The sequence below is a fragment of the Hemiscyllium ocellatum genome, chromosome X (genome assembly GCF_020745735.1).
Source record: "Hemiscyllium ocellatum isolate sHemOce1 chromosome X, sHemOce1.pat.X.cur, whole genome shotgun sequence".
In the NCBI taxonomy this organism is placed as follows: domain Eukaryota; kingdom Metazoa; phylum Chordata; class Chondrichthyes; order Orectolobiformes; family Hemiscylliidae; genus Hemiscyllium; species Hemiscyllium ocellatum.
Window position 1 is genome coordinate 19,373,320 of NC_083453.1, and position 20,101 is coordinate 19,393,420.

The window sequence follows — 20,101 nt, forward strand, 5'->3', positions numbered from 1 at the left end:
TGTAACCCCTGCAGTGCAGAAAAAGGCCATTTGGCCCATTGAGTGTGCGAAGAGCATCCCACCCAGACCCACTCCATCCCTGTAAACCTGCACAAGGTTTTTCACCATGGCTAACCCACCTCACCGGCACATCTTTGTGACTGTGGGAGGAAACTGAGGCACGTGGAGGAAACCCATGCAGGGAGAACGTGCAAACTCCAAATAGACAGTCACCTGAGCATGCAATCGAACCTGGGTCCCTGACACTCTCAGTGTTATCCACAATACCTTCAGAGAGGAATGGAGGGGTGGGGGGGATGCAATTCTGAGGAGAAAAAAGTCAGTTAATCGCATTGCCATTTACCATAAAGCTGTGAGCTATTTTCTTAAGATCTGAAGCAGTTGATTTTGACGTCAAGGTCAAATGGGTGAAATATTCTTCTGCGCTACAAAAGCAAATAATTTAAACATTTTGCCTGCATTCAACTGATTGGCAACAAAGTGTGTACATGTCTTAAATATACCTGTGCACAGCTCTGCCCTCCTCACGCTCAGGGCTGTGCAGAGTTTCAGTGTAGCCAGAAATCGGAATAGTTTAAAGATGCCCTGGTTCCTTTCCACTTAGTCTTGCTTCTGTGCAGATGGATCAGATTAGCTTCCATTTTTGTGACACTGGGTCAAATGAAAACATTCCTAACCACCTGAGCAAGCAGTAACTTATGTGTGAGTAGGGCCCATGGTCTTTAAAGTCTGAGCCATCAGAGCACTGCCTTTAAACAATGGATAATAAGTGTTTGAGATGGATTAACAAGAACACCCATTCCAGATGCATTAATATCACGAGCTCTGTCGATCCCCTTTTTAAGCGTATTTGACTGATAATAGTCTGGGATGAGGTTTGACGTTTGGTTTCATTTATCATTAAGTCAAATAATTTTTTGTGAACCACTGGGGCACGGCTGACTGCTGGAATGCAGAAAGGCACCCAGTTTCTGAACATTCATTTCTCTTACGTTTGATAGTTGCATTTGACCTTGTACCTTCTCCCCGAGCGACAGCGACTGGCAGAGGTCTTGAGTACGTCAGATTTAATTTGCTTATGCAAGAACTGCCTCTCTCAAAGATCCACTTATCGGGCAAAGTGAGTGATTTTTCAATGAATTTCACCTGTGTGTTGGCTCTCCTCCAACCTACAAGGGTACTCGTGGTGCTGTAAACTGTCCCTGCCTCCAGGAGGCTCCGGGTTCGAGCCTCGTCTGTTTGAGTAGTGTGTCACATTGTGTCTGGAAGGTTGGTTCAAAATAATTACAAGGGTTTAAGTGCCATTTTGACAGGAAGCTTGAAATGACTGCATTATAACAATACCTTAATTTTAAAATGATCAACGTTGTTTTCCAATCCCACTCACCTCCCCCCTATCTCTGTAACCTCCTCCAGTCCCACAACCCTCTGAGATATCAGTTCTTCTCCAGCTTTGGTCTCTCGTGCATCCTAATTTTAATCACTCTTGCTATAACTGAACCTTCAACCATCTTGACTTGGAATTCTATCTCAAAACCTTTCCCCTTCTCTTTCTCTCCTCCCGCTCTTTAACAGCCTCCTTCTGATCTGCATTTCACACCAAGGTTTGGGCAGCTGTTCACAAATCCCTTTATGTGGATTCTTCATCTCAACCTCTCCCCCCTGACTGCGTTGTGGTGACCCTCAGGTTAAACTACCACCAGTCAGCTCTCTCTAATAAGAGAGCAGCCCATTACCTTATATCTCTTTACGTGTCAAGTTTTGTTCGACAGTTGCTCCTGCAAAGCACCTTGGGACTGTTTTACTGCATTAAAGATACAGTATAAAGGCAGGTTGTTGATATTAGTAACAGTTCGCAAAGGTGAATACAGGTGTATAGGAAATCATTATTGATAGCAACCAGTCACTGAGAATTACTTAGCAACATGAAACTGTTCTTAACAAGGCTAGTTACATATTTTGATCACAATTATGTTAATGGTTTGAAATAAATTTGTCCAGCTTGCTTAGACGATTGGACCGAGGAATATTGTGGTAAAGGCACTCACCGCAGTCTAAAGCAAATGCAGTCGGAAGCTTATTGCTGCTGGCAGCAGAGCTGTGCGGTTCCTCTCAAACCATTCACCATTTCCCCATCAGCTCACTCTTCCCACAGGCTCCAAGTAAAACTTGTCAATCCAGTTACAAAAGCATTGAAGGGAGAGAAACGTAGCATTGACATAAGGTGGTAACGTTTTCTTGTCAGGACGTTCCTAGTGAAACTAAGGAAAATTAAGTGTTAAATTTTTGAGCTATCCGTGCACCGTGCCTTGGATTAACCGCCTGTCTAAACAACAGAAAATGTACAAGGATGTTATTTTTGATGCTGGCAGTGAAGAATGTTCGTGCTTTGAAGGCCAGAGAAATAGACAAGTTCTGGTCACTATGAGGGGTCAGGGTTGGTATGACTCATGAAGACAGTTGGTGATGATATCACTCCTCAATTCATGCATGTTGTAATCCAGAAAGCCAGTTGGTGAAGGATGGAACTGAAGCCGGGAACTACACACAGCTGTGTGTTTATTTACAGTGCTAGATCTTGCAAGCATCGATCTCTGACCTCAGCAGCCAACCCATGAAAGTATCACATTTGAATAGTGTTTTCTGGAAACTTTTTTTTAGAAAACGGGCATTTCCTTACAGATATGAATGAGACTGCCGTGCCCGCTTCTCACTGCTAAGTCTGCTTTACCCTCGACAGGAGCCTGGGCACAGCAGGAACGAAAGGAAAGCACTTGGGAAGTAGGAGTGTTGTGAGAGCACATGTGAGTATGGAGTGGGGTGTGGATAGGGAGCAGAGCCCAGTACGATTAGATGCAAAGATAAGAGTAGAAAGACAGGGGAGTTTGGAGCACAGGGATGGGAGGAATGGGAGCATACCTCCAGTTCTCACTAACTCACTTCTCATTCTGGACCATCATCAAACATAGCTCAGCCATGGACCAGCTCTGCATCTTGGATCCCTCAGGAGGGGAGTCTTTAAGCATTCATGTGAAGTCCAGGAATTCCACTTATTTGCAGCAACCATGACAGAAAACATTAGGTATCTTAAATGGCCCCAAAGCTCTTTTTTAAATGCAATGATGTGAATTACATGGTGAATGGACAAAGAGTTAGCTAGAAGGGAGATTTCCAGGCTAATATTTTAATCCCAACAGTTTGAATGGTACCATAACCATCGAGAGTAATATTGCTGTATTATCTGAGTCCCAACAGTGGGTTACTATCGTTTTCACCTTCCTCATCATATCACCAGGCAACATCATGGGAAATCTGACAGACAGCTCCCAGGATAATGTGGCCCTCCCACAGAACTGTTGCAGTAGTCTGGGCGATGTCAAATGTCCAAGTTTTTTTTTTCACTTTTTAAAATAGCCAAAGAGTTTTGCCATTTCAGAAGCTCGACTGCGTACATTTTTGTGGGCAGTTTTGTAAACTGTGTGCTGTTCCAAAGTCTAATGCGAGCCGTTGTGTTTTCTGCAGGTGTTTACGAGGTATGGCAAGTGCTACACTTTTAACTCCGGGCAGACTAAAGACCAACCAATCCTGACAACGATGAAAGGGGGAACTGGGAATGGTCTGGAACTGATGCTGGATATTCAACAGGATGATTACCTTCCTGTCTGGGGTGAAACAGGTACCACCTATTTGATCTGAGAGTATTAGAAGCTGCATGCTGTGGAGTTTATTACTGTATGTCCTAGTGTATCCAGTCTATTATGCAAGTGTCTACCATGTTGTGGCAATTAGATGTCACCAGTGCACCCTACAAAGAAAAAAAAGCAGATGCGGAACACACTATGGACCACTCGATTTAAAATTCATGTTAAATGTTAGGATAATCCAGATTTGAAATTACTCCATCCGAATTGAGAGAGTCACTTTATTTTATTCATTCATAAGACCATAAGAAATAGGTGCCTTGAACCTACACCATCATTCAGTAGAATCACGGCCACTTTAATGTCCTTTCCCTGTGACCCTTGATTCCCTGACTGATCAAGAATCTATCTCAGCCTTAAATATACACAAGAACTCACAACTCTCTGTGCCTTGTAGATGGTGGACAGGTTTTGGGAGTCAGAAGGTGAGTTAGTTGCCACAGTATTCCAAGACTCTGACCAGCTCTTGTAGCCACTGTGTTCATGTGGCAGGTTCAATTGAGTTTGTGGTCAATGGTAATAGTGGGGGATCCAGTGATGGCAACACCATTGCATGTCACGAGATGGTGGTTAGATTGTCTTGAACTGGAAATGGTAATTGCCTGACATTGTTACTTGCCACTTGTCAGTATCGGAGGAGTTGCAAATGGTACAGAACATTGTGCATTCATTGGCGAATATCCCCACTTCTGTCCTCATGATGGAGGGAAGGTCACTGATGAAGCAGCTGAAGATAGTTGGGCTGAGGACATTACCCTGAGGAACTCCTGCAGAGATGTCCTGCAGCTGAGATGACTTACGTCCAACAACCACGACCATCTTCCTTTGTGCCAGGTAGGACTCCAACCACTGAACAGTTTGCCCCCGAAACCCATTGATGCCAGTTTTGCTCAGGCTCCTTGATGCCACACTCGGTTGAATACAGCCTTGATGTCAAGGGCCGTCCCTCTCCCCTCCCCTCTGGAATTCAGCTCTTTTGTCCATGTTTGAACCAAGGCTGTGATAAGGTCAGGAGCTGAGTGGCCCTGGTGGAACCCAAACTGGTTATCACATGGAGGGAATCGGATTGGCTGAAGATTGGTTTCTGTGATGTTGGGGACCACTGGAGGGGGCTGAGATGGATTATCCACTCAGCACTTCTGGCTGAAGATTGCTGTGAAAGCCTCAACCTTATCGTTTGCACTGCTGTGTTGGGCTCTTCCATCATTGAGGATGGGGAGATTAGTGGAGCCGCCTCCTCCAGTGAGTTGTTTCATCATTCCCCACCATTCATGACTGGATATGGCAGGACTGCAGAGCTTCGATCTGATCGGTTGGTTGTGGGATTGCTTAGCTCTGTCCATCACTTGCTGCTTATGCTGTTTGGCTTGCAATTACTCCTGTTTGGTAGCTTCACCAGAGTTGACAGCTCATTTTTAGGTATGTCTGGTCAAAGGTCCAGTGAAAAATCAATTGACTCCAGATTTGCAAACAACGTGAGATTGTTTTGTCACCCTACGTTCCCTATTTTCGTCACAGATAGCATTCCCTGGTCAGCCATCTATCCCCACCTTATAAATAACTCGCCGCCAAGCACTAATGTTGGTCCTTATGGCTCTGTTCCATTTTATTTTTCTCTTCCTCCATTCTCTGATGAACCGCGATTAATTTCAGCCCAGGGCAGTCTGCATCAAAGTGGTTTTATTTGAGCAGCATTGGTGAGAAAGCAACAAAACTGCAGGACGGGAACAAAACCGAGATGATGCTTCAAAACCAGGTGCCAGTTAATCCCTGCTGAAACCTACAGCCAGCTGGCTCTCTTCAGCTGCACAATCGGCAGCTTGTTTCCTGTACTGCATTCGGTGTCTTCAGTCATTGCCATCGTCCTTATTCCACTTACCAGATAACATTGTGCATCAGTGACAAGAAAAGGACATTGACAATTCACCACAGCACTGATGAAACATACCCGAGTAATTCATTTAGCCAAGCAGCAGATGATGTGTAGCTTAGCGTTTCCTATCAGTCAGAATTCCTAAGGCAACTTGTTTAATGCAAGTGGGATTTCTTCACTGCTTTCTTTTGAGTGACATTCTTTTCAATGTATGTATTCCGACTCTTCTGCCCAGTGCATACTATGCAGGCAGCTGGGTGACCTACTTCTGCCCCATCTCAGACACTTGTGTGAGATAAAACAAAGACATGCACAGACTTGCGTTTATTGCTTCTTCCAAAACCTCAGGATCTCCCAAAGTGCCTCAGTTTAATTCCTCTTCTGAAAGATCGCACCTATTAGGGTCTCACGTTCTCTCAGTGCTATACTGAAGTATCCGCCTCGATTTTTGTGCCCAAGCCCTGATTTTTTAATGTGGAACCTTATGGCACAGAGGTGAGAGTGCCACCTGAGTACTGGCTGACACATGCAAGGAATGACCAGATCCTCTATTTGACAGATGTTGGTTGGGCAGCACCATGACAGATGGTGAATCTGGCAGTCTCCTTCCCTCTGAGCGCCAACAGTGCCACCTTTACCCCAATGACACAGCTGGGTTGAGGAAAACAACACTGCCATGGAGTGAACAGAATGAGTTTCATGCCCAGAGTTCCCCCTTGTGCCAAGCTGTCATTGGCAGCAGTGTCACTACATATGCATGATTGGTTGCAGAGAGAAAGGGGAACAGAGAAGCTCAATACTGCTGTGGTGGATCAGACACATCTAGTAGGAGGCACATGTATCTAGGAAGCATCCAGCAAAGCCATTCCTCAATGAATTGGAAGTAAGTGTGCGAAAAAAATTAACCATTTCCAGAATCAGAGTTGTAACAGCACAGAAGGCGGCTGTTTGGCCCATCATGTCTACACTTGATGTCTGCATTTTCTTCCCTCATTCCATTTGGTATCTGCTTTGCTCCACTTGTGATGGGATAAAGTAGATTGGGAACTTTTTCGATGAGAAGTTTGCTGGCTGAGGCTGTGGCTGAGCAGTCTGATACATTGAATGAAGAAATCAACTTGTGATGCTCATCATTTTCACCTTTGTTTTGGGGTAACTTTTCTGGCGCCAACCAGCTATTGTGCAATGCGATTCAATCAATAATTAATTGTATGGTGCAGATACCTTAAGGGAGCAGTGATCATAGTATGATTGCATTTTACATTCAGTTTGAGGATAAGAAGAATGAGTCCACGACTAGTATTTTAAACTTAAATAAGAGCAATTATGAAAGCATGAAAACAGAGCCAGCTAAAGTGAACTGGCAAACCATGTTAAGGGATAGGTTGTGGACATTTAAAGGGATATTCCGGAATACACACATTCCAACAAAAAAAATTCCAAGGGGCAGAAGCACCATTTGTGGCTCACCATAAAAGTTAAAGATTGTATGAAACTTAAAACAAGAACATATAATTGCGCAAAGATTAGCAGATAGGACTGAAAATAGAAAACAAAAAGGAATAGCTAGAAGGTCATAAAGGAAAAAAAATTAGTGCAGGAGTGAAAGCTAGCTAGAAATATCAAAACAGATAGTTAGTTTCAATAGATTTTCAAAAAATGAAAGCGAGCATTGGTCCTGTAGAAAGTGAGTCACGGGGAATGACTACTGAAAAACAGGGGCATGGCAGATGGTTTGAACAGGCATTTTGCATTGATTTTCTCGATCAAGGATAGAGCAACATTGTAGAGAAACTGTAAATCAGGAAAAGGAAGAAAGGGAAAAATTGAAGAGTATAATTATTGGGGTACCATATCACACCCATTTCTTCCACACTGCCAGCTATCAAAAAGAGTGTGATGCCACCCTATCATTTTGCACATCTGTCCCCTTTTCCTGGCAGCACCTGCCAGCTATATTCATCTATTTCTTTTAGAAACTGAATTGGCCTTTGGAAAGGCTGCAGCACTGCTCCCTTAAGGTACCTACCCCATACAGTTGACTTCCCCCTAAACCTTTACCGACAGTCTTTTAAGGACAGTTCACTCACAGTATTTCCTAAAAGATCAACTTTCAATTCGAGAGCGGGCTTCTAAGCTCTCTGCTCTGCAAATGGCTGCCTTTTTGGCATTGTCATGGAGATCTACAGGATGGAAATAGACCTTTCAGTCCAACTTGTGCATGCCAAGCAGATATCCTAAATAAATCTAGTCCCACATGCCAGCATTTGGCCCATATCCCCGTAAACCCTTCCCTATTTTTTTACCCATCCAGATGCTTTTTGAATGTTGCAATTGTCCCAGCCTCCACCACTCCTCTGGCAGGTCATTCCATACACGTACCATCCTCTGTGTGAAAATGTTGCTCCTCATGCCCCCTCTGACCTTAAACCTATGCCCCCTAGTTCTGGATTGCCCCACCCCCATGGAAAAGACCTTGTCTATTTACGCTATCCGTACCCCTCATGATTTTATAAACCTCTATAAGGTCATCCCTCAGCCTCCAAAGCTCCAGGGAAAACAGCCCCAGCCTGTTCAGCCTCTCCATGCAGCTCAAACTCTCCAGTCCTGGCAACATCTTTGTTAATCTTTTCTGAACCCTTTCAATTTGAACAACATTTTGCCTAGAGGAGGGAGATGAGAATTGAACGCAGTATTCCAAAAGTGGCCTCACCAATGTCCTCTCCTTTGGCAACATGACATCTCGACTCCTATACTCAACGCACTGACCAATAAAGGCAAACATTGGCTGGCTTGTACAAATTTGGAGTTCAGTTTTTTTAATATCCAGCGATTCCCCTGACACGTCTGAAGGGAACAGCCTGTGAAACCTGACAAAACACATTCATTATGTGGGATCAAGAATATTAAGGGATCAATCATGTGTTTTTTGCAAGATTCACACCGTTTTGAGATTCAGGATCTTTCATGTAATTGTGTATGAATCTCTACTTGACCCTTGTCTTTTGATTGGCGTTAGCAGAAATGACCTCCATTTGCTACGATTCTGGTCATCTTACATTTTCAGAATTTCAGCAAAACTGGTATTGGTTTGCAAATCTCTTGCTGAGTGAGCACTTCCTAAACTCGGGTCGGCACATGTGGATCTTATTAGCACTCCTTTGATATGGTAGAAGGTGCCTGGAAGTGATCATCCAACGCCTCAATTAGCCTGGGAGCCAGGTCTGACAGTGCCCCAGCTACGGGTGCCAGGTGTGAGTTGCTCTTATGTTCCTCCAGACCTGTGCCATTGCTTACTGGCTGCCAATGCAAATTGGTCTTGTGCTGCCAACAGGCATCCCATTTGCCCGATTCTCTCTGCTTGGAAGCCTGGTTAAATAAAAACGGATTTTCCCATGCATCAGCTGTTGAGGATCCAGACAGGTTTTTTACTTGAGCTTCAGCAGAAACTAAATTGAACACGGGGTAAAAAGGGGATGCCCCGGTACAATCGGTTTCCTGCCAGGTCAGGCAGCATCCAAGGAATAGGAAATTCGACGTTTCGGGCCAGAGCCCTTCATCAGGAATGAGGAGAGTGTGCCAGGCAGGCTGATGAAGGGCTCTGGCCCGAAACGTCGAATTTCCTGTTCCTTGGATGCTGCCTAACCTGCTGTGCTTTAACCAGCAACACATTTTCAGCTCTGATCTCCAGCATCTGCAGACCTCACTTTTTATTCCTGCCAGGTCAGGCAACTTGAAATTATCCCCGAGGTACCAACAACACAGAACCAGAGGCTAGCAAGTGGGCATAGAGGCCATTCTCCTGTAACAGGATGCCAGTGAAGAATTACTGAATTGCATTATCAATGGTATGGAGAGACTGTGGTCATGGGGAGATGATGCCCTGGTGGCATTATTGCCAGATGATTAATCCAGGGACCTGGGTAATGTTCCAGAGACGTTGGTTTGAATCTCACCATTTCAGATGGCAGAATTTGAATTCAATTAAAAAATCTGGACTCAAGAGACTAATGACCATTGCCAATTGTCAGGGAAAAACAAATCTGATGTCCTATTGTGGCAGATGGAGTTAAATTGAGATAAATGTGAGGTGTTGTATTTTGGTAAGGCAAACCAGGGCAGGACTTATACAGTTAATGTCAGGAATAATGATTATAACAAGATCACCCAGGGGGACCTCATAGAATGAGTTCCCGGATTGGGTCTGTTAGCCTGGTCCAAACGGGGAGCCCTGGCTGACAGATACAAAGAGGAATGTCAGGGGTTCTGCTCACTCTGAGGGAACTGGATCAGTGTCAGGGACTCTCCATGTGTAAATAAAGGGGGCCTTGGTGGATGGGATTCCTGTCTCTACAGAGTTATTTCAGTAGGGCCCAGGAAATAGAGTCCTAGAGATGTACAGCATGGAAACAGACCCTTCGGTCCAACCTGTCCACTCCAACCAGATATCCCAACCCCATCTAGTCCCACCTGTCAGCACCCAGCCCATATCCCTCCAAACCCTTCCTATTCATATACTCATCCAAATGCCTCTTAAATGTTGCAATTGTACCAGCCTCCACCACTTTCTCTGGCAGCTCATTCTATACATGTACCACTCTCTGTGTGAAAAAGTTGCCCCTTAGGTCTCTTTTATATCTTTCCCCTCTCACCCTAAACCTATGCCCTCTAGTTGTGGACTCCCCGACCCCAAGGAAAATACTTTGTCTATTTATCATGCCCCTCATGATTTTATAAACCTCTATAAGGTCACCCCTCAGCCTCTGACGCTCCAGGGAAAAAAGCCCCAGCCTGTTCAGCCTCTCCGTATAGCTGAAACCCTCCATCCCTGGCAACATCCTTGTAAATCTTTTCTGAACCCTTTCAAGTTTCACAACATCTTTGGGATAGGAAGGAGACCAGAATTGCATGCAATATTCCAACAGTGGCCTAACCAATGTCCTGTACAGTTGCAACATGACCTCCCAATCTCCTGTACTCAATACTCTGACCAAGAAAGGAAAGCATACCAAACGCCTTCTTCACTATCCTATCTACCTGCGACTCCACTTTCAAGGAGCTATGAACCTGCACTCCAAGGAGAGACCGAGGGGTGCAGGTACATAGTTGCCTGAAAGCAGTGTCATAGATAGACAGGGTGGTGAAGGTGGGGTTTGGCACACTTGCCTCCATTGGTCAGAGCATTGAGTACAGGAGTTGGGGCATTTGTGAGATCACTTTTGGAATACCGCATGCAATTCCAGTCACCCTGTTGAAGGAAGCATGTTAAATTTGAAAGGGTACAAAAAAGATTTGCAAGGCTGGTGCTGGGACTGGAGGGCTTGAGTTATAAGGGGAGGCTGGTTAGGGTGGGACCTTTTTCCTGGAGCATGAGAGGCAGATGGGTGAGCTTATAGAGGTTTACAGAATCATGAGGGGCACAGATAAGGTGAATCGTCAAGATATTTTACCAAGGACAGGGGCGTCCAAAACTAGGATTAAGGTGAGAGGGGAAAGATTTAAAAGGCACCTGAGGGGCAACATTATCATGCAGAGGGTGGTGATTATGGAATGAGCTGCCAGAGTAAATGGTAGAAGGGGGTACAATTACAACATTTAAAAGACATTTGGATAGATACATGTATAGCAAGGATTTAAAGGGATATGGACCAAATGGGACTAGATTAATTTAGGATATCTGGTCGGCATGGACACATTGGACCAAAGGGTCTATTTCCGTGCTGTAGGACTCTCGGACTCTATCCTTACTTGGTCTGGCCTACATGTGACTCCAGACCCACAGCACTGTGGTTAATGCTTAATTGCCCTCTAGGTATTTAGTGTAGGACAATAAATGCTGCTTTAGCCAGTGACTCCCACATTCTATGAACAAATAATGAAAAAAAGACACAAGTGAAGGACATTGATTGGCTGAGTCTCTTTGAGCACATTGAGAGGCTGGTAGTGTTTCTGGTTATCACATTTACTTAACACCTGTGTTACGACACGGGGTAAACCCCTCTGCTAATTTAAACCCGACACGCAGAGAAGCTCACCTCGCGCTTTAATCTGTTCCATTTCGAGAGGCAAAGAACTGTCCCAGAGGTCACTATTTAAAAGTAAAAATTAACAATTTTGTTCTTTAAGTCCAACAGAGAACATTAAAACAACAGCTATTTACAATTCCTTTTTCTTAAACCTCCCACTCTACAATACTGGTCTGATGAAAAAAAATTAAGATTTACAAAAAAAACGTTTCAAAACCAGTCAGCTTTGTTGATTCTCCTTCGTAGATTTCACGCTGTAGATTTCTCTGGGTTTTCCTAGATTGTCTCTTCTGTCTTTTACGGCGCAATGTTTCTTATGGACAGGTACCTTTCAGAGAACTGTCCGGTTAGCAGTTGGTTTTCATGGCAACTCTTCCCCTAACTGTTCAAAAATGTACGGTTTTATACCCGAAAACATCAGCTCATTTCATTGGTTTGATGTCATCAAAACACTAAATTCAAATTTGATTGGATTTTGGTATCTGGGGAATAATTTAAACTGATGAGCCGAATTTGAATTTGAATTTTTTGTTCCATGGCAACGCAATTCTAGCTATTTGTTTCAACCAAGTGTTACATTTTTATCTTGTTCAGGACACTCTGTGCTTTCAGTCAGTCCTTGCGAGCTTCCTCTCTCTCAAAGGTACAGTACACCTCTACATCTTCATAACACATGCAAGGTCTCTGGGTAGAAACATCCTCAGAACTTATGTGATCAAATCTGATCCAAGTAGCATCACTCTCCTTTTTCGGGGAGGCAGTAGCGAAATGGTAATATCACAGACCAAAGGATCAGAGTAATGCTCTGAGTCAGTCGGCTCAGACAGGACTCTAAAGGATATTGGAAAAGATTAAAGAGACTGCAGGGACACTGGGTTGGTAGGTAGGAGGAAGCTATCTGCAGTGCTGCATTTTGCAAATAAACCAACTGTCAATAAATAGATTTGTGTCTTAGCTTCAGACGTCACCATCTGGCTTGGGACCCAATTAATATCCAGAACTCAAATGTAAGAGTAGGAAATCAATGATTCTAGTTGTGCACATAACACTAGTTTATAATGCTGGGTGTCTGTCTGAGAGGTTTTTTAATAGCCACAAGTTATAGAGCTCCATTAGAGAGAAGTGGTTCTGAAACGCCCAGGATCCCCTAGTGCCCTCTGATGTTCCTGGAGGCACATAGGAACCAGCAATGGAGGCTTCCTTTGACAGTCTGAATAAACAAAAGGTTTCCAACTCTCAGTGGATAAGTTCTTGAAGGCTTTTGATTTACTGACATGTTGAAATATAATGGCAGCTCACATGGAGTATCACAAAGAGCGAGATAGACATCAAGACGGAACGAATACTCTAGAACAAGGGTGAAATACTCCAGAGTTGGATGGATAGTTCAATTTTTTTTTTCCCCTTTCTTTATCCCAGTGTCACTTGTACCTGAGTCTTGCCTAATGTCAACAGAAACATTTGATGGGTTCTCTCTAAGTAAACATAGATTAGAAACCAATGCCCAATACTTTCAGTGTTTCACATTGCAATGCAGAAGGTGAGTGGCAGGGGCATAACTTTTAAATGACACCAGACGTGACTGAGTGGGCAGAGAATTGGCTTAGAAAGGGAAATTGTGTCAGTTCCTCAGGCTAAGGTTTTTGTTTGCTTGTTGGTGGCAGTATATGAACTGATTCGTCAAGCATTGACATGTGTCTACTCTATTCTCCCATCCAGATGAGACCTCCTTTGAAGCTGGTATAAAGGTTCAGATTCATGGTCAGAATGAGCCACCATTTATCGACCAACTGGGTTTCGGAGTGCCACCTGGATTTCAAACATTTGTTTCCTGTCAAGAACAGCGGGTATGAGGAATCATGATCAAACTGTCGTTCTAGGCTTTTACTCTAAGCTGAGATCGTCATAAAGTCGCTGGAGTTTTGTTCAGGGTCATGTCGGACTATCCCAGCTCAGCCTGTTACTGCTAACAAGTAATTGAGGGCCATCAACCCATCGCAGGCTTGCTACAAACCAGTCCCTGTTTCCTTAGATTGCTTTTCGTAACCAGATATTATTGTGAACACACTGGTCATCATTGCACATCTGATGTTGCAGGCTTAACCATTCCAAATCTCCCACCCAAACTGTGAATCTGACATTTCTGCTCTAGATGCTGACTGATCTGCTATTACTAGTATTCTGTCTTCTAATTTTCATTATTCATGACTTCTGTTCTTTGTTCTGAACATGAAGTAAGCTCACAGGTCTTGCATCTCTCAGAGAATGTAATAATTCCAATTGAGGCACTTTGAGGAGGGTGGGGAGAGAGTGGACACTCATCAAAACGAGGGGCCTCAGAGTTGAGGAGTTGAGCTCCAGTACAGTAGGAAGCTCATGCCCTGTCTAGTTCATCCAACATCACTCCACTGGACATTTCTAATGATCCTGAATCCCACTTGTTAACAAGTACTTGTCTGATTTCTTCCTGAAACCCAGTAAGGTAATTTATTCCTTCCTGTGGGATACGGCATTGCTGGCTATCCCAACATTTATTGCTTATCCCGAACTGCCCTTGAACTAAGTGGTTTGCTTGGGCCGTTTTCGAGGGCAGTAAACAGTTCACCACATTGCTGTGGGTCTGAAGTTGCACGTAGGCCCGACCAGAAAGGATGACAGATATCATGAACCAGATGGGTTTTTACAATAAGCTCACTATTACTGAGACTGGCATTTGTGAAGATTCATTGAAATTCTCTGTCTTCCAGTGGTGGGGGTTTTACAGGGTATAGGGTGGGGCTGGGGCTGGGTGGGATGCTCTTCGGTGCTGACTTGATGGGCTGAATGGCCTCTTTCCACACTGTAGGAATTGTATGATTCTTTTTTGAAGAGAAAATAGATCAGGATAGTCAAGCCTCCTTTGTTTGTTAGACTCTGAACTAATCAATCATATCAGGCTTCTCTGCGCTCAAGTCTCTCTTTATGGCTTCAAGTTCCCAGTGTTAACATTAAGCAAATACTAGCTCGGTATAGAATACTGCAAAGTAGTACTTTTCTGATGCTGCTTATAAGGTACATAGTTCAGGCGATGTAGAGCGGTGCCCACCATGGGAGTGCTTGATACCAAAATTCAGGGTTTTTTCCCCCAACCCCAGTCACTAATCTAAGTGAAAAGGTCAGTGCATATTTAGAATGAGAGAATCTATGAGGAACATGAGTTGGACAAGGTAGGAAAACGTTCTGTTGTCCAGGACAGAGATAGCTTACCACTGCAAGTATTCCAGTCATAATGATAAATGCTCACATGACTCAGTTGTAGGATAAGTCATACACACTCTCGGTCCACATGGAGATTAGAGGGGAGTTCTATTTTTTTGTTGTATGGACAGCACTGCACTTTTAGTCTACATATAAACCGGCAAAGTTAGATGGGCAAAGGGAGACCAGGCAAGGAGTTCATAGTGTTTTCAGGATGGTCTCTTCAAGCAGCTTGTTCTGAAGTTGGCCAGAGAGCAGGGTATATTAGCCCTGGTATTGTGATCAATTAATAATCTCATAGTGAAGGTATCCAGAGGGAGCAGCAATCATAATATGATGGAATTTTATGTTCAATTTGAGGGTGAGAGGAGTGGGTCCGAGACATATTTTTGGAATTTTAATTAAGGGCATTTATAAGTGCATGAAAGCAGAACTGGCTAAAGTGAATTGGCAAATGAGGTTTAAAGATCGGTTGATAAAGATGTAATGGCAGACATTTAAGGGGCTATTTCAGAACACACAGAATAGACACATGCCAAAGAGTGGGAAAAATTCCAAGGGACAGACTCACAATCTGTGGTTAACTGGAAATATTAAAAGATAGTATCAAACTTAAAGAAAATGCATTAAACTGTGAGAAGATCAGAGATTGGACAGAATATAAAAACAGTAAAGAATGACCAAAAAATTAATAAAGAGAGAAATACTAGAGCATAAGAGAAAGCTAGTTTGAAATACAAAAACAGGTTTAAGAGTTTATGAATATATAAAAGGAGGAAAGAGTTAACAAAGTGAGCAATGGTTCTGTAGAAAGTAAGACTGGAGACTTACGTAATAGAAAATAAGGAGGTGAGAGGTGAATTGAATGGTATTTTGCATATAGTGAATATAAGTAGCATCCCAGAAGTAGTGTTAAATCAGGAAATGGAAGAGAAGGAGGAACACGGGAAAATTACAATCTCCATAGAAGTGGTACTGAGTAAATTGTTGGAGCTGTGGGCTGACAAGTTCCTGGGTCCTGGTGGACTTCACCCTCGGGTCTTCAACCATCCCTCTAGCCACTCCTTTGATGTGTTGGTTTTAACTCCCCAAACCTGTCTTGATTTGGGGAAGGTCTCATTAGAACGCACCTCCTTTGTTCAAAAAGGGAGGCAAAGCAAGCAAGAAACGTCAGGCGAGTTCGCTGAATGTCAGTCACAGGGAAGATATTAGAAGCAATGGGTAAAGTCGTTCTTGCAGAGCATTTAATTAAGTTTGTGATAGGTTTTGTGAAAAGGAAAATCATGTTTAACCAATCTACTGGAATTCTTTGAGAAGCTAACACATGCTGAGGAGAAAGGGGAACTAGTGGATATACTGTACTTGTGTGGCTTCCAATAACCTAACACCAGGTTACAGTCCAACAGGTTTATTTGTAATCACAAGATTTCACTTGACTTCACCTGATGAAGGAGCAGCACTCCGAAAGCTTGTGGATTTCAAATAAACCTGTTGGACGATGACCTGGTGTCATGTGACTTCTGACCTTGTCCACCCCAGTCCAACACCAGCACCTCCACATCATGGTTATTGGAAGGTATGTGATAAGGTGCTGCATCAAAAACTATTGTAGAAAATACAGGCTCATGGTATAGGGGATAACACATTGGCATGGATAGAAGGTTGGTTGGCTAATAGGAAACAGAGCATATGTTACAACGAGTCTTTTTTCAGGTTCACAAGATGTAGTGCATAGTGTGCCACAGGGATCAGCAGTGGGCTTCAACTGTTTATATGAATGACCCAGAGAGAGGGATGGGAGGTATGGTTGCCAAATTTGCTGGTGACACAAAGATAGGCAGGAAAGTAAGTTGTGAAGAGGACATAGAAGGTTACAAAAGAGATATAGCTAGGTTGAGTGAGTAGACGAAGATGTGGCAAATGGAATACTATGTAGACAAATATGAAATTGCCCATTTTGGCGGGAAGACTTAAAAAGAAATGCATTATCGAAACACAGATGTAGAGCGATCTAGGTGTCCTCGTGCATGAATCAACGAAGTTTTGTATGTAACGACAGCAAGTAATTAGGAACTAATAGAATATTATCATTTATTGTGAGGGGAATTGAAAATGAAAGTCAGGAGGATATGCTTTAGTTGTATGGGTCTGCCCAACGGACTAAAGGGCCAGCAATGAGGCACATTGACGAGGTAAGCCATTCAGGTTTACATGTAAACGGTGTACAATTGGCTCATTGTCTTGATACAGCCCCACCTGGGTATTCTGGCCATTTGAAACCCAAAATAATAAGCCATAAAAACAAGTTGCTGGATCTACTCAACAACTGGAGAGATAGAAAAGCAGTCGATGTTTCGGTCCAATATGATGCTTCTTCGGAACTGATCCAGACACGTTCTAAAGAAGTCATATTGGACTCAAAACATTAACTGTGTTTCTCTTGCAGAGTCTGAGACAAACTTGTTTGGTTGTTTCAGCACTTCCTCTTTTTTTTAATTTCAGCATCCACAGTATTTTGCTGTGACTTTAATTAGATTAGATTAGATTACTTACAGTGTGGAAACAGGCCCTTCGGCCCAACAAGTCCACACCGACCCGCCGAAGCGCAACCCACCCATACCCCTACATATACCCCTTACCTAACACTACGGGCAATTTAGCATGGCCAATTCACCTGACCCGCACATCTTTGTGACTGTGGGAGGAAACCGGAGCACCCGGAGGAAACCCACGCAGACACGGGGAGAACGTGCAAACTCCACACAGTCAGTCACCTGAGGCGGGAATCGAACCCAGGTCCCTGGCGCTGTGAGGCAGCAGTGCTAACCACTGTGCCACTGTGCCGCCCTCAATATCTGATATGAATCATGTACTAGTTTTTTTTCCCCACTGGCTGTCCATCAACTCTTGGTAAATTGTGTTTAGGTTCAAGAAATCCAAAGTGTTTCCATTGACACCAGGCCCCATAGTAATATGATCTTTAAAAACATGGTTCATTGAAATGCCCTCTCGGTAATGTTCCGGTTTTATGTTCTCGTTCTCAGCTAATCTACTTACCTCCTCCCTGGGGAGACTGCAAATCTACTCCAATGGACTCAGACTTTTTTGAGACTTACAGCATCACAGCGTGCAGGATTGATTGTGAGACTCGATACCTGGTGGAAAACTGTAACTGTCGGATGGTGCACATGCCAGGTTAGTTGCCAATTAACAGGGTTGGAGATAAAGTGACCTGGTCATTGGTGTCACCTTGTAATTTCTGTACAAAAATAAGACACTTGGAAGGAAGTATGGCACACAAATGCATCTTATAAAACTCATTGTCTTGTCTCAATCTTCCACTAAAGTCTTCTCAAGCCCATATATTATCACCACTTTGATTTACCTTATCTTCTCATTTTAACTCCAACATTCAGCATCAACCCCACTTGGCTGTTTGGAGCCAGATCAGACTTTGAGGGGAAAGGGGGTGAAGGAAGACATGCAGAGGGCAAGAGGAAAGAGGCAGGGGTTGGAGAAAGAGAGAGAGACAGAGATGGAGAGAGAGGGAGGGGAAGAGAGAGAGAGAGCGAGGAGGGAAAGATTGAGAGGGAGGGAAAAGGGGGGAGAGAGAAAGAGAGAGAGGGAGGCAGAGGGAGGCAGGGGGAGAGAGAGGGAGGGAAAGGGAGGGAGGCAGGGAGAGGGAGCGAGAGCAAGGGACAGTGAGGGAGGGAGAGCGCAAGAGAGAGGGAGGGGGAGAGAGAGAGAGAGAGGGAGGGAGAGAGAAAGGGAGGGAGGGACAGAGAGGGAGCGAGAGAGCGAGAGAGAGGGAGGGGGGAGAGAGAGAGGGAGGGAGGGAAAGGGAAGGAGGCAGGGGGGGAGAGAGAGAGAGAGAGAGAGGGAAAGGGAGGGACGCAGGGAGAGGGAAAGGGAGGGAGGGAGAGAGAAGGAGCGAGAGCAAAGAACAGTGAGCGAGGGAGAGAGAGCGAGAGAGAGGGAAGAAAGAGAGAGTGAGAGGAAGGGAGAGTGGGACAGTGAGGGAGAGGGTGGGTAGGAGGGAGGGAGAGAGGGACAGTGAGGGAGAGAGCGGGCAGGAGGGAGGGGGGAGGGTGGGCAGGGGGTGCAGAAGGAGAGAGAGGGAGGGAGGAGAGAGGGAGGCAGACAATCTGGAATGGAGAGACAGAGTGAAAGAGAGAGCAAGACTAAACTAAAATCCCTCTCTACCTAATTTTCAGCATACAGTCAACTAATTAGCATCAATTTGTTCCATGTGCTTTTTCTAAATATTGTGCTGTCTCAGAATTCTTTCCTCTATCTGCCCCAAAATTAATTCTATCAGTCTTGAGAGAAACTTTTTCAGCATAAAGATATCGCAGAGAAAGTACCATTTTCTCTGTCAATTCCTAGCTTGCCAGCACTAAAACATCAGACACTGAACACAGGCAGGGGCATATTAGTTACTATTGATGATGGTGCCAATGGATTGAATCTCCCCAGTTTGTACAATGGACAGTGTTTTGGCAGGTTACAACAACATAAATGGGTGGAAGTCTTTTGAGTCCCTTTCCAGTGACATGGCTGAGATATTACAGCTGTCTCATTTTCAATGGTGCCTTCCAGCAGCATAAGCAGAAAGGGTCTCAAGTCTACACACACCGGCTGGTGATGGCATTGAGCATTCTTGGTGACATAAAGTCAGTGTTATCGGGATAACTGCACGGGGGGGGGAGGATTTTCTGCCTCTGGTGCAAATTCCACAGAGAAGGAGTGGGTGCAGCATGCCCTTCTGTAATGCCATCACTGGAGGCAGGAGCAGTTGGCACAACGCCATCTGAATTCTCACGAGCTCTGCCTGAGTTGCTGACTGTACCAGAGCCCTCAGGCAAGAGGGGGGTATCACGACCCGGACTTGGCCACCTTTTCATTTGAAGCAAATTGACAAAAGAACGTGACGCACAGGGAAGGTGTTTGCAGCAAGTCGCTGTGGTCTGCAGTGCACTGCCTGAGAAGGGTGGTGGCAGCAGATTCAAAGGCAAAAGGGGAATTGTGGTGCGAAGTGGAGAAATGCCAAGGCTGTAGGGGAAAAGCAGGGCACTGGAACGAATTGGATACTACACACTTGCTGGGCCAAAAGGCCTCTTTCTGTGCAGTCGCAATTGATGTTTCTAGGATAACAAAGCAGGCCTTTAGCCTGTTGAGGCATTACCTCAGGGTTTACGCCAACACGACTGCATCTTTTAGTGAGCAGCATGGTACTCATCATTCAATGAGGCCAGTTCGCCACC

General features: G+C 44.3%; 1 protein-coding gene across 4 annotated transcripts in view; it reads left to right on the top strand.

Annotated features, from left to right (window-relative positions):
* asic1b (acid-sensing (proton-gated) ion channel 1b) overlaps positions 1-20,101 on the top strand; it is a 912,521-nt gene that overhangs the window by 827,575 nt on the left and 64,845 nt on the right. For 3 of the 4 annotated variants that reach the window (XM_060820899.1, XM_060820900.1, XM_060820898.1), the window contains 3 exons: positions 3,523-3,676; positions 13,320-13,447; positions 17,882-18,032. In XM_060820899.1, coding sequence (XP_060676882.1) covers positions 3,523-3,676; positions 13,320-13,447; positions 17,882-18,032 — 433 coding nt within the window. Of the gene's footprint in view, positions 1-3,522; positions 3,677-13,319; positions 13,448-16,896; positions 16,900-17,881; positions 18,033-20,101 lie in introns of those variants that run through there. The other variant, XM_060820901.1, reaches the window with a different exon arrangement.